This window comes from Rana temporaria, chromosome 12 (genome assembly GCF_905171775.1).
Source record: "Rana temporaria chromosome 12, aRanTem1.1, whole genome shotgun sequence".
NCBI classification, from domain to species: Eukaryota; Metazoa; Chordata; class Amphibia; order Anura; family Ranidae; genus Rana; species Rana temporaria.
In genome coordinates, this window is record NC_053500.1 from 44,623,989 (window position 1) to 44,647,321 (window position 23,333).

A 23,333-nucleotide genomic window follows, 5' to 3' on the forward strand; every position below is an offset into this window, starting at 1 on the left:
ACAGAATCACAGTATATATAAAAATATGTAAAGTGGTTGGAGGGAAGCTTTAAAATGCCAAAGATGATTTTATTGCAAATTATGTGAGCAGACTGCAGTTCCTCTTAAGAATTCTACTTTTCAACAAAAAAGTAAACAGTTTACAAACCTGGGCAATTAATACCAAATATATGATGGAAAAAGATGCACAAGGCACAGCAGTAGGTTCCGTGTAAACCAGAACCATGAAGGATATCAGCAGCTAAAGTTACACATACCACATGCCCATAAAAGCTACGCCTGGTACTGCCCACACTAGCTTTCCAATGCAATTGGTTATTAAGCGAGAACTCCTATCAAATTAGAGCTATAGAAAAAGATTCCAGGAGGTGAAATGGGGCAGAGCCAAACAAAACTTTCCCAGGAAAGAGAACTTTAACTTCATTGCATTGCCAAAATTTCATTGTACCTTGCTACTTTACTTGTTGATTACTTAAGTAATTACATATAGTAGGCAGAATCCAAGCCATTAAAGTGCATGTTACCCCAACATTTCATATTTTTGATGTGCGTCTGTGTTACGCTATACTTGTATTAAAGGGTATCTTTTTTGTTGCATTTCTTCCTGTGTGAAATACCTGGTGATCCTGCCAGTCCGCCGCTCTCAAAATAGAGATCCATTTTGGTGTGCATGGTGGGTAGGGATGAGCTCCGGCGTGTTAGCACAGTCTACGTGCAGAGCCTGCCAGGAAGTCGGCATGGCGCTGCGCTAATCACAGGCAAGGAGACCTTGTCCCGATGCTCGGCTGCAGAGATCGGGAAATGTCTCCCTGCCTGTGGTTAAGGCAGCACCGCGCAGACTTCCTGGCGGGCTCTGCACGTGGACTGTGCCATCACGCCGGAGCTAATCCCTAATAGTGGGTGCCAAAAAATGGGTACCCGACTGGCTTCATCATATATTACCCCGAAACTCCTAGTGTGTCTGGTCTTATCGAGTTCACCAGCAAAATGTTGCGCCCCTGGCCTTACGGCGCAAGACATACCATTTCCAGGGCTGCACAGGCACTCCATGTTTGTTGCGCTGTCACAGTGCATGCACACGTATACAGCAACTCAGGGGCTAGCAGTCAAAATGGGCATAGGATTGTGGGGCTGCACTGCGACTGGTGCAAACAGTTTATGCTTGTGCTCCTTATAATCCACTTAGTTTTCTAGTATTGCTAGGCACATCTCTCCATTTCAATTATCAGTTACCGAGGTGAATTGCAGCTCCCAAAGTTTCAAGACAACTGCCAACATTCCATTTCAGTTGGAAACACGCGGCTATAGATCACATGAATACAAAGTGAAAACTGTAAAAATATATATAAACGAACACTTACGTGTTGAAACGTATGGCGATTGCCCAGGGGTCCAGTTCTGGTCTGCAATGTTGACCTGTGACATGTCCTGTTCTAGTCCAGCCAAGCCACCTTCTACAGGAGGTTCCCAGCCACCAGGTTTCACTACAGGTATGGGTGGCGAAGGCTCTGGAACCACCTCAGTGGGCATCTGTGGTGGAGGTGGAGGAGGCAGTTCAGGGAATGTAGTGTCGTCTATGCTCTTTCCAGCCTCCCCAACTTTAGCTCGACTCCTCCTGGCTCTAGAATAGGACTTTTTCTCCACAGGTCGATCGGGAGGTGGTGGCGATGGATCAGCCGGTTTCTCATTTGTTAGTTCAACTTTGTTAGGAATTGACATTTCAGGAGGTTCTTCATCTGGTGGTTGTGGTGCGTGCTCTATGCTCCTGGCTCTGTAGCCTCCATAATCCTGCCTTCGTTCAGAAGTAGGTGGTGGAGAAACAATGTCATCTGGTGGGTAACCGACAGGACGATTTTCTTTGTACCCACCTGGCCGTGAGTAGGTCCTATTTGTAACAGGTCTATTGTTCCCAGGGGAATTGCGACTGTTGTAGGTTCGGGGTGGGGGGACAGACTCGGAATCATAATAGCGGTTTGACTGCCTGATTGGCATTTCCTCCTGGTCTTCCCTTCTGGAGGGGCTGGGGTATCTGAAATGAGAAGTTACAGTTTTTCACAAACATGCACAGGAGTATACAAACTACCAACACACCAAGAAAATACATCTCACTGTCTACAGAAAGGAAGCCTCTGTCCTGCTTTGCACATCTTCAGCAGTGAAACTTTCTGGATTATTCTTTGTCCGATTCGATAGACATCAGAAAGCCTTTTCACCAGAAATCACAGGGTGCTGCATATTTATACAGCAAGTGTGAACAGAGAGCAAAATTAGTCTGATAGATCAGGGCCGTCGAGGAAGCACAATGCAACAACACTTTTTGTCATTCTTCACAACAAGCAAAACTGAAATTGTGTGCATTCTGCTGCCATCACGATGGGCATAGAGGTAGATTGGAAGTAAAAGAACTTGGCAATGCAAGAACAATTTTGTTTGCTGGCACGGTATTTCTTTAAGAGTAAAATATGGAGTTATTACTTTTTTTTTTTTGGAGAGGGACATATGCAGGTTGCAAAAAAAGAGAAAGAAAAGAAAAACCTTAAAATGGTTCATAAAAAAAAGCCAAATAAAAAAAGGTCAAGGGTTATGAATATGTACACACAGTTTAAACCGCTTCTGGACTGCCCCACGCATATATACTGCGGCAGGGTGGCCCTTCGGTGCAAAATCACGTACCTGTACGCAATTTTGTTTTCTGGGTCCGAGACACGCGCACCGCCGGCGACCAGCGACCACTGTGATTGAACACAGCAGGAGCCAATGGGGATCCGCTGATCGTTCGAGGCAGACAGAACGGTGGTCTGCCTATGTAAACAAGGCAGATCGCCGTTCTTTGAGAGAATACAGAAATCATGCGTTTTCCTGCTAGTGTCATTAGTACAGTTACATTGCATATTATTGATCACTGTATTAGTGCCACTGACCCCCAAAAGAGTGTTTAAAGTGTCACATGGTGTCTGCCGCAATCCTGCTAAAAGTCGCCGATTGCCATTACTAGTAAAATAGTTTGTAGACACTAACTTTTGTGAAAACCGAGATAAGTGTATATTTATTCATCGATTTTTTTTTTTAACCAAAATTTTGAAGCAGAATACATTTTGGCCTAAATTTAAGAAGAAATTTGATTTTTTACAATGTTTTATTGGATGTGTTTTATAGTAAAAAAAAATTCTTCAAAACTTTCGGCTTTTTTTTATTTATAGCGCAACAAATAAACACTGTGGGAGGTAATCAAATACCACCAAAAGAAAAGCTCCATTTGTGGGAAAAGGGACATCAATTTTGTGAACAGCGCACGACTGCGCAATTGTCAGTTAAAATAATGCAGTGCTGCATCGCACAAAATGGCCTGGTCATGAAGTGGGGTAAACCTTTCAGAGCTGAGATTAATACAATTGGATAACACTGCTTTTTAGGACCACTGGGGAAAGGAAAAACCAAGATGTTTCTCAACCTTTTTTCAGTCAAGGCACCCTTTAAAATGGACAATTTTGGAGGCACCCTGCAAAATTATAGACAGTCTTGAGGTGCCCCATCCTAAAATGTAAAAACTATTCTAATAATACAGCAACATCAACACACGTAGGACACCCAATGTTAGCGGTGATTGGTTCTTCCAAAGCAAAATACACTTTTGCAAACTGGTACCGACTAGTATTCCAATGTTTCTCTACGTCCTCAGTTATTTTGCATCACTCAGCTTATGTGACCTCAAAGCTGACGGACAGAGGCAGGGGAGGGTCAAAGAATGCCGATATGCAGGCAGCCGACATCTTCCTTGTATACAGATGATGCCATTGGATATCAGGAGGTTGGCAGCTAGGTTGTGTAGAAAGCTTTGTGTAACTAAAAAAGGCAGATTTCATCCACCCACCAGCTTGTATACAATTTTGGGGCAATTTTTGGGCATTTTACCAAGGCACCTCTAAAGGCACCCTGGTTGAAAAGGCTGTGTTAGATAATTAGGACTCTCTGGTGCTCAGTATATACATTTTGTTCCGAGCTGAAAGGCTTAGTATAGACACCCTCCACTGCAATTTACAGCATTGAGACATTTTGAGTGCATCGCTCATTACTTTTAAGGGCTTCACCATGCAGGAGGGTTCCTAAAGTGGATGTATGTTGATTATAAAAGCCATTAATTAGGTATACATTTAAATATGCCAAACAGAGGAATCAGTATTTGAAGCACTCTTAGACCAGTTTTCCTTCTACTGACTACTCAGTGAGGCTGTCCATCAGAAATACAAGCAAACAGCCAGGCGTTGGGGAGGAAGAACCCAAATACCGTACATATTTCCGGAACCAAAAGTTTCTATTTGTGGATGGAGGCATCCCTTGGATTATTTTTACAGGGTTTTAAGTCAGCCTGCAGCGTATTAGGCCGCGTACACACCATCGGTCCAAACCTATGAGAATGGACCGAAGTTCAGTTTCATCGGTCCAAACCGACTGTGTGTACGACCCATCGGTCTGTTGTCCTTCGGACCAAAATTTTAGAACTTGCTTTAAAATCGAACCGATGGACCGCTGACCAATAGGTCCAAACCGATGGTTAGTACACAAAAGCATCGGTTCAAAACCCGCGCATGCTCAGAATCAAGTCGACGCATGCTTGGAAGCATTGAACTTCGTTTTTTTCAGCACGTCGTGTTTTACGTCACCGCGTTCTGACCCGATCGGATTTTGAACTGATGGTGTGTACGCACATCAGGCCGCTTCAGCGGTGAACCGATGAAAGCGGTCTGTCGGACCATTCTCATCGGATGGACCGGTCGTGTGTACGCGGCCTCAGTGATCAATTGAACACTGGTTTCCTTTAAAGTGTTGGCATAGGCAAAAAAATAAAAATAAAATGTAACTATGGATGGGGTAAAAAGGGGGGGGGGGGGGGGGGGCTATAACCTGTCAAGTTTTTTTTTTTTTGCCATGTGTGTCTCATTGCAGAGATTTTTAATTCCTGTCAAAACAGAAAGCGAGAGGAAAGCCCTCCAAAGTGAGGGGATTCCAGGGTGTCACCAGAACTAGTGTTCCCATTGGAAGATTTCACCTCTTATTAGAACGTCAACCCAAAATGTGGGATGAGGACGAGACTCCCCAATGGGCCACAAACAGCAATAAAACCCAGAAAGAGGTTTAATCCCTCTCCACAAAAAACTTTAAAAAAAAATGATGCCTTTAGTGAAACTTTTAAGTGCTCCCTAACACTTAACAGGAGTCCCTGAACATACCAGCACCCGAGGCTTGTAGTAAGTACATTACCTGTAGCTCCTTTATATGTAGATTTTACAAATAACTAACCAAGTGTTAAAATACCTCAAGTATTTTATTAAATAATTTACTATTTCCACAAAATCTTTATTATTTCATCAAATTCTAAAATCCTATTTGGATTCGCCATAACAAGCAGAAGTACCACTTGAATTGTCATTGCCTAATCTGGAACAGTTTATCAAGTTATGTGGACTGGAAGTACAGCCGTTTGTGCCATCCACAACACAGCAAGGAGAAATGGGCCAAGCTGCATTACCTAAGCAGCTACAATAGATTAATGCCCCCTTAGACTAGCTCTGCTATGACAGCCAAGGGCTGTAGAACCCTTCATTTAAGTGTTAGTGTTTTCAATAGCTTTTGGGTATTAAAATGTCCAGAGCTTTCTTTCATGGAGCTAAGATTTAGGACCAAGGTAGAAAATGTAATAAACACATAACACCAGTACAAATGTTCAACACAATCACCAACCCCATGGCATTACAAGAGAAAAAATAAATAAATTATACCTTGGCTTTCTTGGTCGGCGTGTATGAATTTCCTCTGGGTTTTTAGAAGAACGGATGTCATAACCGTACATGGCAATAAGTTCATCCCGAGACTTTGGCGCTTGCTCATCCTCCCGAAACCGATCATGCACCCATCGCCCCTCATCTTTCCACAACTTGCGTGGGTGGCGACCTTTTGGTCTAAAAGAAATACTCAAACTTATGAACTTTTCATTTGAAAACATTAAATGTACAAAGATAACACCTGAATTGCTTATGCAATACCATTTATTTAAAAAAAAAAAAGAAAAAAAAGGGAAGAAAGTAGACTGGCCTTGTTCTTCCCCTTGCATATACAAGCTCAGAGAATAGCTGGTAGTAATAGGCAAAAAAGAGAGATATAATGAAAACCTAAGCATATTAGTGATAGGCCACAAAATCAAAAATGTATGGGAAAGGATTGGTGCGGTTTGCCCTTTGATCGCCTGGTTTAACCCCTTTCCAGCCAGTGTCATTGATACAGTGAAAGTGCATATTTTTAGCACTGATCACTGAATTAGTGCTACTGGTTCCCACAAAGTGTCAGATTGTCCACCGCAATAACTGAGTCACGCTATAAAAGTTGCCAATTGCTTCCATTACTAGTATAAAAAAATAAAAATAAATAAAACTTCCTGCACACAATTTTTTTTTTTTTATAGATACGTTTTATAGCAGAAAGTAAAAAATATTGTTCCCCCCCCCCCCCCCCCCCCCACAATTGTCTGTCTTTTTTTTTGTTTATAGAGCAAAAAATAAAAAAAGTGCAGTGGTGCTCAAATACCACCAAAAGAAAGTTCTATTTGTGGGACAAAAGGACATCAATTTAATATGTACAGCGTTGCATGACTCCGCAATTGCCAGGTAAAGTAACGCAGTGCCGTATCGCAAAAAATGGCCTGGTCATGAAGGGTAGGGGGGCAAATCCTCCGGAGGTCAAATGGTTTATAGGGGTATACTGAGGCGTAAAATTATCCAGCACGCCCCTAACATTCTTTTCAGTAATCCTATACAAGATGAGTAAAAGTTGCTGTCAAAATGCATCCTTTGGACTTACATGTCAGCTAGACAGTAGGCTGCTTAGCAAAGTTCAATTAAATATATTGAGGAATGTAGATGGCATTTGCATACAAATTCTGAACCTTATGTTCATACCTCATTCCTTAATACATTATCCTACTTGCTTCACATTGTTACACCCTGGTCTCTTTCCTCATCTAGAAAATTATTAATTTATTACTTCAGTCTCACCTTACTTCCTCATCATTTGTGTGTCCGCGTAGATCATGTTCAAAGAAGAGCCCCTTACGAGGGATGTATGCAGGATTCTTCCTGTCTTCATCATCATCCAACTGCTTCTGAGTCTTCGGGGAGACCTTATTTTCATCAGGCTCAATGCTCTCCTGGGAATGAGACATTGTTACTCACATTACAATTACTAAGAAATGTGTGGTATTCAGACCCCCTTCACGTGTTCAATTTTGTTATGATGCAGCCTGATACTATAGCTGTATTAAAATATGTTTTTCTCTCTCTCATTAATCTACACTCACTACCCCATAATGACAAAGTGAAAACAGAATTTTAGAAATCAAAAATATGTGAAGGTATACAACAGCAAATGATGAAACAGCCAGCATAATTTGATTAGCAAAAAAAAAAAACACACATGAAAAGTCCATATGCAGCACTAAAAAAATAAATAAAAAGGCCGTCCATAAGAGTTTAATGAAAGGAAGAGGTGAAACCCCAGCACCTGCTTCAGTGAGAGATTGAATTTACACTGTGGTGTGCTGCAATCTCCTTACCAGAAGAGATAAAACAAGCATTCAACCAGGATCTGTATAGCAGCACCAGCATCAAGCACCAGGTGGATGGCTCCACACTGTGGTAACTGATGGGAGAACTTGCCTCTATCCCTTTTCACCAAACAGGACTCCAATCAAAGACATCCAGTTTTCTGGTTCACTATGCTTAATCATCACCCACTCATAATGACGATATCACCTTTTCAACCACAGCAGCTCTGTGTTTGGCTTATTTTACAGCATGGAGCGATCATTAAAAAAAAATGCCCCCCCCCCCCCCCCCCCCAATACACATGCGTAAAGGCAAATGCACACAAACCGCAAATGTCCCACACATATGAGGTATCACTGTGAACATCAGATCATGGTCAGCAAGCACCAGGCCTCCTCTGAAACTCTAATGTGGTAACCTGTAAAGGCTTTAAAGCATTGCCTATGGATAGTAAAATGTACACAGTTTTTATTAGTTGCACGGGCGTGCCCAATTTTAAAGAGTGGTGTGTTCGGTAACTCAGCGCAACAATCTTTTATACTGTACCCAGAATTGGTTTATGTATCGTGTTATTTTTGCATTAAAAAAAAAAAAAAAAAAAACAACATTTGAAAAGCTGCGCAAATACCCTGTGACATACTTTTTTTTTGTAAAACTTTCCATTTTATATAGTCTAGGGACTCTGCATTAAATGTTATATATATGTGTGTGTATGTATGCGCTAAAGTGATTACATTTACAGACATATCTAAAATTCAGTTTTCACTTTGTAGAGTACCGAGTGTAGATTAAGGAGAAAAAAAAATTGAATTTAAAAATAACTGTAGTATCAGGCTGCAACATAACAAAACTGAAAAAAAAAGTGAAGAGGGTCTAAATGCTTTATGACCGCACTGTCTATCCACAGAATTTATTTAAAGCGGAGCTCCAACCAAAGTTGAAGTGAAGTTCAGCTTCAAGTAGAGAAGGTACCTAAATTTTGACAGGTACCCTCTCCCACTTAAGTTCTCCCCTCGCCCTCTGCAGTCATCTGCAACGCTGCTGGACCATTCAGAACTCGCAGTGCGACTCACGCATGTGAAGTATGCACCCGTCTATGAAGTCGCAAGTTGTAACAGTCAAATGCCTAGAGGCTAAATGACAGGGAGAGAAGAGGGAGACAATCGATGGCTCGGCACATCGCTGGATCATGGGACAGGTGAGTGCGTTTATTAAAAGTCAGCAGCTAGACTTTTTTTTGCTGCTGACTGTTAATAGAAACAACTGGAGTTGTGCTTTAAACAAGCAACACACACACACACATTTTTTTTTTTTAAAGGCGAGGATTGCCGTTTTCTTCTGGGTAATATTCACCTCTTCCCAACTTAAAGAGGTGACAGGAAAGTGGAGTGGAAATATCCCCAGTGGGTCATTACTACTGTAATCTTTCTTCACACAAAATATGTTCCAAATAAAAACTGGATGACGTGTCAAATGGAGGCGCCATACCCAATCCACAAAATCTGCACTTCAATGTATAAAGGAATACTGATACTTTACTGTTACTTTTGAATGTAAAGAGCTGGGGCTAATAAATACATATAAATATCTTAGGGCAAATCTTTCTTTCATATTGGATAGGGAAGAGAGTTAAAAATCACTGTCAGTGCTTAGTTTTGGCACAACTTATTAGGGAGATTTCTATCCACTTCCTGTATTGCAGACTCATCAGGAAGTGAGAGGATTATCCTTCCAATGTAGGGGAAGCCCCTCTTAGACAGTTGTCACAGGAACAAGTGTTTATTGGAAGATTTCGCCTCCATTCCTGTTCTGGTGACAACTCAACATTTTGGATTTTTCCCCATCATGTTAAGTAACCGGGACATTGGTAATAAGGACAATTAAAAAGAGAATTAATCTTTCAAATGGGGACACAGCAAGAGTTCTAACCCCACACCACTCTGAATCTTAAAAAAAAAAAAAAAAAAATCTGTCTTTAGTTATAAAGAACTGTCATCGCTGACCTCTCCTTAAAATGATTTATTGCCTGTTTTTTAAGCTGGCGCCGTGGCAACATTAATCTACAGAAATCTAACGCTAAAAATGTTATTTATAACAATCTGCATTATTTTTTACCTGTCCATCTCCACTCTGACGCTCCCCTGTTACTGCTCCTTTTGTCTTAAGCTTTTCCTCTTTTGGGGTGGTGGCGGTGGGAGCAACAGCGATTGTGGTGGGGGCGGCATCAGGGGTGGTGGCAGCGGCGGTCGTCTCGACAGCTGTGTTTTCTGGTTTTAGGGTAGCTTTGAGTGCTTCCTCTTCACTTAAGTGAGGCTCTTCCTCCTGAGGGAAAAACAGCAGAATATAGTCATCTTTCCTTTGTTCCCCTGCTAGGAGCTGAAGGTTATTCTAGGTATGGAAAGCATGCAACTTCTTTCACGTCAAAGTTCTGGGCCAATCGGTGCATATCTTGGGACTTCTATTTTACATTTTGCTTTGGTGGCTTAACAGAGTCGCAGCAGAGAAAAGGTATAAGTAAGATAGATAAGTAAGCCTGGGTTCACACAGTAGTAATGCTGGAACCAGCGCGATCCCAGTGCCAATTTCCACATCGCATCTCTCCCGCACATTTTGCAATTTTGAACATGCCTTTTTTTTTTACGCTTTTTTTTCCTCTTTAACAAACTGTGCATAGCTAGACGTTGGGAGCGGGGAAGGAAGCCGGCCTCCGCATCCTTAACAGAGTCATTAGCGGTCGTGGGGTCCCCCCAATCCATACTAGGCCACGACTCCATGCCATAATTTTTTACATTCCAAATAAAACTGCTATAGGGTAGACCTTATGCAGTTAGGCCCCTTTCACACTGGGGTGTTATTCAAGCGTTTTTCAGGCGCTTTGGCATTAAAAAAAAAAAAAAAAAGCCTACATGGCTTTGACCCGCTTATTGTTACTGATTCGTTATGTGACCATATATGTCTTATTTTACATGTAGGTTCGTGTATAATCCCTCCTAATGTGCCGCGTGCGGTGCAACACTGACCCCCTTACTAAAGTGAGGGGGGCGACTACAATCAATGTTTCTTTTATATATGCAGGGTTAGCTAAATCGAACGGCCTTGCGGTGGTCCACGTACGCTTGCCTATGTTCCTTGTTCTCATGTAACTTAGACGTGCTTTTGTTGTGTCAACTACGATGCCTAATTTGGATGTAATAGCTTTCAATGTATGTATTGTTTGAGATGTTTTCTGTCTGTTTCTCTTTAACGAATAAAATAAGATTGAATAAAAAAAAAAAAGCCTGTAAAGCGCCTGAAAGAAGCCTCATTTGCAATCCCAATGTGAAAGACCGAGTGCTTTCAGAGCCCTTTCACACTGCCAGCGCCCGAAAAACGCTGGTAAAGCACCGCTAAGACCCTAACGTTTTAGGGCGTTTTTGCAGTGCCTCAGTGTGAAAGGGCAAGGCTTTTTTACAGCGCTTTCAATTCATTTCAATAGAGAGGGGCGTTTTTGGAGCTTTTTTTCAGCGTCCAAAAGCTGCTCCAAAGATGCTGCTTGCAGGACTCGGTGTGAAATGGTCCATTGAGATGCACGGAGAGCGTTTTAATAGCGCATTTTTTAACACTAAAACGCTGAAAAAAAACGATTCAGTGTGAAAGAGGTCTTAAGGAGCAAGCCGGCTGTCGCATCCTTAACCATCTATTCAGTTTGTTATGGAGAGAAAAAAAAAAAAAATGCAAAAATGCAGGTAAAAATCCATTGAAGTCTATTACACACAAAATGCAATCAGAGTTTCTAATCCATATACAGACAGACAACCACAGCAATATGCAACTGCTGGAAATCACAATACAACTCTATGAAGGAGGTTAATCCAACTAATAATGGGGATCTGTAACCCATCCTAGGTAATAATTTCCAATCAAGTTTAAAAAGCCCCTTTATCGTTTAAGCCTTAAGGTGACCATAAACGGTCTGATATTCATAAGTGATGCTCCCAGATTCCACAAAAAATAAAATATTCAATTAAATGCGAGCAAAAGTGGAGCACAAATGCACAATTTAGCCAATTAGGTATAATCTAATAAGGCTACTAATTGGTTGCTACCACTTCATCTGCTCTTCTTTTGTAAATTAGCCCTAAAGGCTCTTCCACACAGAGCCCATCTGCTCCGTTTAGCAGGAGATCCCTGAGCAGAACCCCTGCTAAACTGGAGCTGTATGGGATGGATGTCAGTTTTTCCACATCTGTGCCCATTTATTTTGTGTCCAGAAGACACGGGCAGACCCATTATAGTTTTATGGGCGGCCGGATGTAGAGGCTACCTCTGATTAGTCACGTTTAGGTACTGGATGGACTCGGAGGAAGGCGAGTGTAAACACACATAAGTCCGTTTACATCAGCATGTCCAGAGAGTTGCATGGCGCATCTAATCAGGTCCGCCTAATAAAAAGACAGGCGGACATGATCGGAAAAGCTTGTATAAAAGGGCCCTATAAAATTTTAAAGGCCGCTTTCACACTGAGGCGCTTTACAGGCTCTACAGCGCTAAAAATAGTGCCTGCATAGCGCCTCTCCTCTCACACTAATGCGAAAACCCGAGGGCCTTTACACTGGAGCGGTGCGCTGACAGGACGGTAAAAAAACATCCTGCTAGCCACATCTTTGCAGCGCTGTATACACCGCTCCAAAACCCTCCTTGAAATCAATGGGCAGCGCCGCCGAACTGCAGCAGCGCTTTGTGCGCGTTTTAACTCTTTGAAAGCAGGGTTAAAAGTGCGGTAAATAGCGGCACTTTACCGCCAACGCCCCAGTGTGAAAGCAGCCCAAGTGTTTAAGCAATCACAAATGTCCTTATAGCATAGTCAACACCGGAGCTAATCAGAAATATAAGAATTTCAGGGCAATGTATGAAAGTGCCAGGCCTTACAATGTGAATGTTTACTGCTGTGGGCGCCAATTGACATTTATGAAGTGTTATAAGAGCGAGGCAGCCAGAGCTATGAGGACTGGAAAGCATTTTGAAACCATGCCAAGGTCTGCCCTCTCCTACTAAGGTATGCACCTTTTTTACAGCATTGTTCCATATGTAGAAAAACTGTCTGGAGCAACACATCTGCCAGAGATATATAGGCCACATAAAGCAGACTAATCAGTTTTGAATGGGCCGACTTTCAGACTATAATAAAAGCAGATTCAATGGTTCACAAGCATAAACATACCTCTTAACAACTAATGGTTTTAGGATACTTACTTCAGACTCCTCAGCACTTTCGTAGTCTGACAACACGGCTGTAGGTAAAAGACGACAGAAAAATAAAAATAAATAAGAAGCCATACACATAACTGCACAATGCTGCAAGCTAGTTCCATTTTCATGCTGGCTAACATCTCAATAGAGCTGCAGCTGCAAAAACAAACACACAAAAGGGCAATCACACAAGATAAATGGAGTCTTGTCCATTCATGCAACCACTGTCTCATTCGGACTCTAGCCATGCAGCACAACTAGCAAGTGACAGCCAGCGGACTTGGGAAAACAAATTAGGGCCAGTTACAAGTTGTTGAACACTGCAATTGAGCAGTTCACGCAAGGAGACCTAAGGCCTCATTGACGCGGGGCGCACTGAAGAGTACGTCCATACTCACAGGGATGCACAGGTGTTTGTTCATCCTGATGCAGGCAGTCCTATTGATGTCAATGCTGCTGCCAATTTGACATTCATGCGTGTGCACAGCCCTGAACGCTTACAATCTGCGTTCTGGGCCGTGCAGGTTATTCTCTTTAGTATGCCCTATGTGAACGAGGCCTAAAACATCTTGCAACTGAAGAAGTTTTGCATCGAGTGGTAAAAAAATTCCACGCGTTTTTAGGCACTTATGCAATGTGGAAAAACTCGCCAGAGACCGATCACTAAACGTGCAAAGCGAATGCTCGCTTGCTTTGTATTCGTCATTCTCCCGCTGGCTGAATCAGCGAGGTATTGCCAAATGTTGTCGGAGTGGGTAGCAAGAGATCATTGCCACACTCATCCAGCCAATGAGTGTGTGACACACGCAAGGAGGGAAGTGTTTCACCAGTCAACATGTCCTACATGTACATTCTGCCACTGGCAGGATTGCACCGACATCAGGAGTGCTGGCGTGACAAGGGCATAAAATGTGGTAGTAAGAATTTATTTTATAGAACACAGACTAAAGTTATTCAGTATTCACACAAATCACTATACCGAAAATCACGAAAAATCTGAAACAAAAAGCTATTTCCAAAAAAAATAAAAAAAATGTGACACGTACCATGCACTCAGCACACACTCCGGAATTCTAGATTACATAGAAAATTGGACTTCAAATACTTGTAGGACATGCACTTACCATCACCATCGCCATCGCCAATACCATCTTCACTTTCCTTTAAAATAAAAACAATAATTAATAAAGAAAAATGCAATCCCTTGCTCATACAGGTTTGGTGTATTTGCTGTTAAACTCCTCTAGTTTACAATAATAACTTCACGACTAGATCATCAAAATTACTGTAGGTTTTATTCCTTTACGTCCTGACAGGTGCCAAAAATTTGCTTCCAGCAGAGTCTAAAAATGTCTGTTTGGTTCTAAACACACAAACCTGCAATGTAAACCTTTGTAAGTAGAGGTGTAGGTTTAAAGCTAAACAATAGTTATACGCAGAGATAATGAGAGTTGCATGTTAACCCCTTTACGCCGACCATACGCAAATATGCTGCCTCGGCTTGAAGGGGTTGTACCGGGGTGATGCCCGAGCGACCAGCCGACTTGTCCACCGGCTGGCCGAAGACCCAAACGAAGCCGGAATCTGCTTCCATTGGGTCTTGGATCTAGTAACCCAGAAGCGATGTCATGACATTACTTCCGATTTACTCGACTGCCAGTGGATATAGACCCCAGATCCCTCCATAAAAAGTACCCGTCACCGACTATTATGGTCACAAGGAATGTTGTAAAAAAAATAAAAAAATAAAAAAAAAAACATTTCAAGTGCCCCGTCCTGTCCCTCCGTGCAGAAGCAAAACGCATACGGAAGTGGCGCCGCAAATATAAACAGTGTTCAAACCAAACACGTGAGATATTGCCGCGATCGTTAGAGCGAGAGCAATAATTATAGCACAGGACCTCCCATGTACCTCTAAACGGGAAACCTGTGGAAATTTTTAACGCGTCGCCTATGGAGATGTTTAAAGCGGATGTGCCATGGGAACAAAATATTAAAAGCCAGCAGCTACAAATACTGCAGCTGCTGACTTTTAATATTAGGACACTTACCTGTCCTGGAGTCCAGCGCCGATCGCAGCAGAGCACGAGCGATCGCTCGTCACTCTGCTGCTCCCCCCGCCATCCACGCTGAGGGAACCGGGAAGTGAAGCGCTGCGGCTTCACTGCCCGGTTCCCTACGGCGCATGCGCGAGTCGCGCTGCGCCCGCCGATTGGCTCACACGCTGTGTGCTAGGAGCCGAGTGTTCCCAGCACACAACGGGCGACAGACGGGATGTGACGGAATGCCCGTCTTTTGCCCGTAGCGTGTGGCCGGAAGTGGGTGCAAATACCTGTCTTTAGACAGGTATCTGCACCCCCCTCCCCCCTGAAAGGTGTCAAATGTGACACCGGAGGGGGGGAGGGTTCCGATCAGCGGGACTCCACTTTAGGGTGGAGAACCGCTTTAAGTACCGTTTGTCGCCATTCCAAAACACGTCTAATTACTCAGTGCAACATCATCTTTCACATTATACAAAAAAAAAAAGCGTGCTAACTTTACGGTTTTGTTTTTCATGAAAGTGCCATTTTATTCTTTAGGGTCCCTGCTAAAAAAAAATACATATAATGTTTGGGGGTTCCAAGTAATTTTTTAGCAACAAAACAATTATTTTAACTTGTAAGCTTCACTCAAAGAAAAAACATAATGCGCTAGTATGCATCGCACCCTTCTTGCTCAGGTGCCAAAGAGGGGACTTTATTTTTTAACAGGAACACAGATGACAAAAAAAGCTAATAGCTATTAGCATGACAGGAAGTCACCATGAATTTCCCTAACATGGACTATGTAGATCTAGACTGCAGTTCCACTTTAAATAGTATTTTAATTTTCACTTAAAGTAACATTAAAACTTTGGTTTTATTAAAATAACAAAGATGGTATACTTACCTGCTCTGTGCAATAGTTTTGCATAGAGCAGCCCTCTTCTCTTCTACAGTCCCCCCCGCGGGCTTGCTTTCAAGCCACCCTGTCTGCGTTTCTTGACACAGACTGGGCTTGTCCCTCGGCACAGCATTTGATTGACAGCAGGAGGAGCCAATAGGTCCCACTGCCATCAATCTGACCAATGAGGAGGGAGACAGCAGTGAGAACTGCAGGTCGCTTGATCAGATTGGGCTCTGGTAAGAATAAGGGGGGGGGGCTAGGTGTGATCCTACAGCACAGAATATTTTTCTAGGAGAGACAGCGGATGACTGGGGCACGTAAACTGGTCACAGTATCAGGGGCTCAGTAGCCATGATAAAGGTGGTCAGTTTACAGAGGGAAGGACAGGATCAGCCAGATTTTTTTTTTTTTTTTGTTTTTTTTAACAGCTTACACAAACACTGTGCTGTTTAACCTGCTATGAGGAAACGGGATCTCTTTAAGCGCCTGCAAAGCGCCTCTCCTGTCACTCCAGTGTGAAAGCCTGAGTGCTTTCACACCGGAGCAGTGCGCTTGCAGCATGTTAGAAAAAAGTCCTGCAAGCAGCATCTTTTGGGTGGTTTAGGAACTCTATATACACCGCTCCTAAAGTGCTCCTGCCTAATGAAATTAATAGGCAGTGCCTGCAAAGCGATTCAGCAGCGGCACTTTGCAGGCGCTACTAACCCCTTCATCGGCCACCAGCGCAGGGCTGTGGAGTCAGTAGATAAATGTTTTGACTCCTAAATGTTCCGACAATCTAAATTTAGAAGGAGTTGTAGTTGGTGCATTGTTTGCTGACTCCAACTCCAGGTACCCAAAATTTCCTCCGACTCCACAGCCCTGCACCAGCGGGGGGTAAAAAGCACCTCGCTAGCGGCCAAAAAGCGCCGCTAAAAATACCGCCCACGCCGCCACCTCGTCCCAATGTGAAAGCGCCCTAAAAGGTACAAAATCTTGAGGCTTTAGAAACATTTTAAGCTGGCCATAGATGGATAGAATTGCATTCATTGTACTTCATATGACGGAGATCATTGGCCCTTTTACACTGAAATTACAATTCATCTCTACAACTTACCCATAAAATTTACATTCATCATGCCAACAATCACACTCCCTATATACAAATTCCCAGTATACACATCATCAGCACTGTGCAGTTCATTCATCTAAAGAAAAGCTTTGGTATGCTATAAAAAACGGCAAATTATTTTATCCAGTTCTATAAAAGGTTTAAAGTTCAAGAATGCATGTATTTTTTTCCAAGCTTGTGTTTATCATCACATGCTTTAACTTCATGCGACAAACCGCCATGAAAAACTTTTTTAAATGAAGTAGTATTTATTGTACCTAGTACAATCACTTCCCTGTCCCTAATGTTTTCATGTGATCAAGTCTCTCTGAAGTAACAGAATTTGTTGATCTTCTAGGAAGAGCACAACAACCTGACTATATGAAAAAGAGGAAAACTACAGAAGATGCACTACAAGGCCCTGTACACACAGACTGCTTCAGATTAGAATTGCCAGTCTGAAAAGTAGCAAATTCTGCAGCACTCACAAAGCATTTCACAAGCTTAGGCTAGGACTACGCTGGTGATTAAACCTCCGATAGTGAGAGATGGAACTGCTTATCGATATTAATCTCATATGAAGCACATCAAAAGCAAAGTCTGCCTTTCCCAAAAAATTATTACTGCACATATATTTGCAGAAAAAAAATTACAATTTTTTGTTTTTTCAAAAAAGGAGCCTACAAGGCATTGCACCCACAAGGCTGGGCTTCTGCAGCCTCTTCCTCCAGCTCCTTGTTTGTACTGAAGTATGGACCATCATTTAGAGAGCTCGGTGCTAATCGACTATGAGTGTGGTGATTACATTTTGTTCCATTGAGAACTACAAAACTTTCTGCTGTTGTGGCAGAGGGGACTTGTAGTTCGTTCACAGATTACAAATTCCAAAAACCGACAGCTGCTGCAGGGAAAAAGAACCCTGTAACGCTATCACAGGGGAGGGGGGGGCCGTCAGATTTTTATTATCCTGTTACATCCTAAATAGGACTGTAAGCTGTACTCGTGTTTACGATAAAACCACTGCATACCCAGTACCACAGCACACAACCAACCATTCATTAGGGATGCACCAATACTGACCATTTTCACCAGTACTTTTTTACCGATAACTAAACTTTGTGCTATGATTTGCGTTGAATGGCTGCAAATTGCACTACAAAGAATTGCTGGTGATTTGAACAGGAATGCGATGCAATTCCTCCACTGCTACTTAAGTGTATAGAAAGGTAAGCACTATCTAGTGGGCAGTTTAATAAAAAAAATGTATAACTCACATTAAAGAGGTAGTAAACGGCTGAAGAAAAAAAACACACACACACACACACACACACACACACACACACACACACACACACACACACACGAAAAAAAACCTGCAAGACAATGGCATAATGTGTTGGCATGCATCGCATACTAGCACATTATGAAATACTTACCTTAGAACGAAGCTCCCGCAGCCCGCCCTGGTCAGCACTAAGGGAGCCGACATGTTGCCTCACCGCTTCTTCTCAGGGTCGTTGGCTCCGTCGCGAAGAGTGGCCAAAGACGCGCATGCGTGCGGGAGTCCTCCATTACACCGGACCTTCACTGTGCATATGCCACCGACATCAGCGGCTACATACAGGGCGAAGATCTTCTAAACTGTGTAGGTTTAGAAGATATTAATTTTACCTACAGGTAAGCCTTATTATAGGCTTACCTGTATGTAAAAGGCCTAGTTAGACTTACCGGTGACGGTATTTCTAAGAGCCTTTCAGGACAACCTTGGAGAGAGCGCAGCTCCGCCTCTTCTGTAGGAAACACCCACAGGCTTTAAATCCCTCCTCTTCCACCATGGCTTCAGTTATTGTGTGGCCTCCGGCACTGGAAAACAAAGCACAGAGAACCACAACACCATGATAGATATATACTTTACTTTTTTATACACATTTAGGGAGGGAAATAGCGGTTGTCCTGAAAGGCTCTTAGAAATACCGTCACCGGTAAGTCTAACTAGGCCTTTCTCAAATCGCCTTTCAGGACAACCTTGGAGAGGATAACCAAGTAACTTACCCTAGGGTGGGACTACTGCCTGCAGTACCTTCCTGCCGAAGGCTTGATCTGCGGCCGACAGCAAGTCCAACCTGTAGTGCCGAATAAAAGTTGAGAAACTGGACCAAGTAGCAGCCTTACAGATCTGATCAGGCGTAGCACCGGCCCTTTCGGCCCAGGAAACTGCGGTTGACCTTGTAGAGTGAGCAGCGATCCCAGAAGGAGGAACTTCTCCTTTTGCTTGATAGGCTTCAGAAATTGCTTGTCTAAGCCATCTACCGAGCGTACTCTTAGAAGCTTTTTCCCCTTTACGGGAACCAGAGAATACCACAAAAAGAGCGTTTGATTTCCTGAACTCCTTGGTGACGGAAAGGAACTGTAACAGACATCTCCTTACATCCAGTGTATGGAAAGCTTCTTCTCCTGCATTAGCCGGAACTGAGGAAAATGTTGGTAGAATTATTTCTTGCGACCGATGGAAAGTTGAGGCCACTTTCGGTAGGAAGGCTGGATCCGTTTGAAGGACCACTCGGTCTGGCAAAACTCTAAGGAAGGGTTCCTTAATTGCTAGAGCTTGGAGCTCACTGATTCTCCTTGCTGATGTAATGGCAACTAAAAAAATTGTTTTGAGAACTAAACTTTTTAACGATGCACTCTGTAAAGGTTCAAACGGAGCTCCCGTGAGACCTTGCAAAACAATAGATAAGTCCCAACAAGGGAAAACTTTGAGGGCTATCGGTCTATTTCGAGCCAGAGCCCTAAAAAATCTAGAAATTAAAGTTTCTTTGGATAAAGATCTTTCAAGATAAACTGAGAGAGCCGCTACCTGTGTTTTCAGGGTGCTGGCGGCTAGACCTTTCTCCATTCCTTCATGGAGAAATTCCAGAACTGAAATAGTACTCTTGATTTCGAAACTTTTGGAAGAACACCAAGAGTTAAATTTCTTCCATACCTTGAGGTAGATGGACCTAGTTACCTCTTTTCTACTTGATAGTAGAGTTTTAACTACTTTATCAGAAAGTCCTTTAGATTTTAGAAGGTCTTCTTCAGAAACCAAGCAGTTAGATGTAGCCTGCTTGCTTCCGGATGGCACACAGAGCCCTGTGTCAATAGATCCTTCCTGTATGGTAATCTCCAGGGAGGTTTTGAGGCCAGGTTCAAAAGTGTTGCAAACCAAGGCCTTTTTGGCCAAAAAGGAGCGATCAGGAGCAAGTTGGTGTTCTCCTCCCTGAATTTCCTTAGGACCAGAGGGATTAGTGGAAAAGGGGGAAAGGCGTAACACAGCCGGTAATTCCATGGGTGTGCCAGGGCATCTATCCCCACTGCCTGATCCATTCTGTGAATTGAAAAGAATTCCTGGACCTTCGCATTTTGTTGACTTGAAAATAGGTCCACTTGGGGATGTCCCCATTCCTCCGATATTATATCGAACACCTCCTGGTTCAGACTCCATTCTGCTTCCACCACTCTTTTTCTGCTTAGCAGATCTGCTAGGAGATTTTGTGATCCCTTCAGGTGGACTGCCGATAGGGAGGCCACATTTATTTCTGCCCATGACAGAAGTTGATTGGCTAAGTCCATGAGCCCTTGGCTCCTGGTTCCCCCTTGCTTTAGCACATAGATCACTGCTGTCGTATTGTCTGACAGAATCTGTACGTGATGTCCTTTGACCTCCTGTTGAAAAGCTATCAGACCCAAATGAATGGCTTTCAATTCTCGCCAATTTGACGATTTTCTTGCCTCTATTTTTGACCACTTGCCTTGAGCGGTTTGACCCTCCAGGTGGGCTCCCCAACCCCAGGAGCTTGCGTCGGTTGTTAGACGCTTGTCCAGGGGAAAAAACCATGGGAGACCCTTCGTTAGATTGGAAGGGTCCCTCCACCACCATAGTGCTCGTTTCACTTTCGCAGAAAGTCTGAAACGCTTCTCGAACGGCACCTGGTGTGACCAGACCTGCAAGATGTTTTTCTGAAGTGGTCTGGAGTGCAGTCTTGCCCACTGGACTGCCGGAATTGTAGCTGTAAGAAGGCCCAGAACTGACATAACTGTTCTGACTGGTACTGAAAGGTTCGTCTGGATCTGACCCACTGCTGAAAAGATTTTGTCTATCTTTTCCTGAGGCAGGAACACTTTTTGCACTACTGAGTTTAGGGTGTAGCCCAGAAACCTCATCTCCCGAGAGGGATCTAGATGCGATTTTTCTAAGTTCAAAATCCAACCTAGATTTTTGAGATGAGTCTGTGACGTTTGGAGGTTCGTCACAAGCTGATCCCTGGAATCTGCGAAGAACAATAGGTCATCCAGGTATGGCACGACCGAGATCCCCCTCAGTTTTAGAGGCTCCAGGGCTTCCGCCATAATCTTTGTGAAAACTCTGGGGGAAGATGACAGGCCAAATGGTAGGGCCCTGAATTGGAGATGCCATACTGATGTTCCCAGATTGATGGCTAGGCGAAGGAACTTTTGGGAGGCTGGTGCTATTGGCACATGTAAATAGGCATCCCTTAGGTCCAGGGATGCCATGAAGCAACCTGGAGACAACAGTTTTGTGATGGAGTAAATTGTGTCCATACGGAAGTGTTTGTACCGTATTGATCTGTTCAGGATCTTTAGATTCAGAATCAACCGGTATTTGCCTGAAGGTTTTTTTACAAGAAATATATGGGAATAAAACCCCCGACCCTCCTGCTGTTTCGGGACCTGGACAATGACTTCTTGTTGAATCAGATCCTGTAAAAGGTTCATCATGGCCGAAGCCTTTTCTTGGTCTCTTGGAAGGGCTGTAATGTAAAACCTGCTTGGCGGACATTCCGAGAATTCCAGTTTGTAACCTTGTGAAATGATGTTCTTCACGAAAGGACTTGTGGATATTTGACTCCACTGAGGGAGAAAGGATGACAGTCTTCCCCCTACTGGAGTAGTTACGTCATTTGTCTTTAGGGTTTTGATCTGGAGGAGATCTGAAGAGAACCCCACCTCTTCCCCTACCCTTTTGAGGAATCCAACGTTTTTTGTTGACATCTTCTCTATTTTTGTAGGGTTGTTGAACAGCACGAAAATTCTTTTTAAACGTCTGTTTCTTCTTGGCTGGGAAAGCCTTCTTTTTATCGGCCGTTCTATCTAAGACTGGTTCCAGGTCTGGCCCAAAAAGAAAATCCCCTGAAAAAGGGATGCCACAAAGTTTAATCTTTGAGGCTGTATCCCCTGACCACGTTTTTAGCCAGACTGCACGCCTAGCTGAATTGACAAGTGCTGAGGATCTGGCTGCCATTTTAATTGATTCGGCTGATGCATCAGCCATGTATTTAATTGCATTAAGGATTAGAGGAAAGGAGTCTAAAAGGTCTTTCCTATGGGTGCCTGCTTCAATGTGGCCCTTCAGTTTCTCTACCCAGCATTCCAGGTTTCTTGCTACCACCGTGGAAGCCATGGCTGGTTTAAGGCTGGCGGATGCGGAGTCCCAAGCTTTTTTAAGGAGAGCATCTGCTCTTTTGTCCATCGCATCTTTCAAGACCCCCATGTCTTCAAAGGCCAGATCTGTCCTTCTAGAAACCTGTGAAAAGGCAGCATCCACTCTGGGTTTCTTATTCCAAACTTCAGGTTTCTTTGTTTTCAAAGGGAAATCTTCTCTTAAGAGATTTAGGAAGGAAGGGACCTTTTTCCGGGTCTTTCCATTCTTTCTTAACTGTGTCAGATAACACTTTATGGACAGGAAAAACTCTATGTTTGGAGTCATCCATACCCTGGTACATTTTATCATGGACTGATAGTTGTACTCTTTCCTCCTGAAGGTCAAGGGTAGTGTAGATTGCACCTAAAAGTTCATCCACATCCTCCAGGGATAATTTATATTTAGAGGTTCTGCCTGCATCCTCTTCTTCCTCTTCCTCAGAGTCTACAAGTGAGGGAAGAGTACTTGTCCCCTCATCCCCAGAGTCCACCACTACCGGCCTGGAGGTGGAAGCTCTTGGGCTTGCTGGTGGTTGCTGGGGCTCAGTATGGACCGCACTCTGTACTAGCATGGATTTCACTGAACTAAGTGAGTCCGAGAGTTCCTTGACAGATGAAAATAATTCTTTAATTTGTTGAGAAGATTCCTCTTCAACTAGGTCTTTAATACATGATCTACACATGGCTTTCTGCCAAGAGTCTCTCAAAGGGTTTTTACAGGAAGGACATTTCCTTTGGCTTGGTGGATTTGCTGGTTTAGATTTACTAGCAGTTTTCTCCTGAAACGAGAAATTAAACTGACTTAAATCAAAGCTCTCTTAGCTAAGCAAGGGAAACCACCACCGTGCTAATACCACCACCAGAGTGAAAAAATGTCCCCTTTAAGAAGAAAGATAGAACATAGCAACCACCAGAGTTTCTGCTAGATGGCCCAGCATAGGCTTCCATCAGAGCAGAGCAGGCTCCCATAAGGAGGAAAACAACCAAACACAATAGAAAGCCCATAAGGATAA

General features: G+C 43.2%; 1 protein-coding gene across 3 annotated transcripts in view; it reads right to left on the bottom strand.

Moving 5' to 3' along the window:
• The window catches only part of CASC3 (CASC3 exon junction complex subunit), a 49,896-nt gene that overhangs the window by 18,656 nt on the left and 7,907 nt on the right, over positions 1-23,333 (bottom strand). For all 3 annotated transcript variants that reach the window (XM_040330591.1, XM_040330590.1, XM_040330592.1), the window contains exons 2-7: positions 13,949-13,985; positions 12,828-12,865; positions 9,711-9,917; positions 7,047-7,198; positions 5,778-5,957; positions 1,362-2,029 (exon numbers count right to left, since the gene is read on the bottom strand). In XM_040330591.1, the coding sequence (XP_040186525.1) occupies positions 1,362-2,029; positions 5,778-5,957; positions 7,047-7,198; positions 9,711-9,917; positions 12,828-12,865; positions 13,949-13,985 (1,282 nt within the window). The remainder of the gene's footprint in view (positions 1-1,361; positions 2,030-5,777; positions 5,958-7,046; positions 7,199-9,710; positions 9,918-12,827; positions 12,866-13,948; positions 13,986-23,333) is intronic.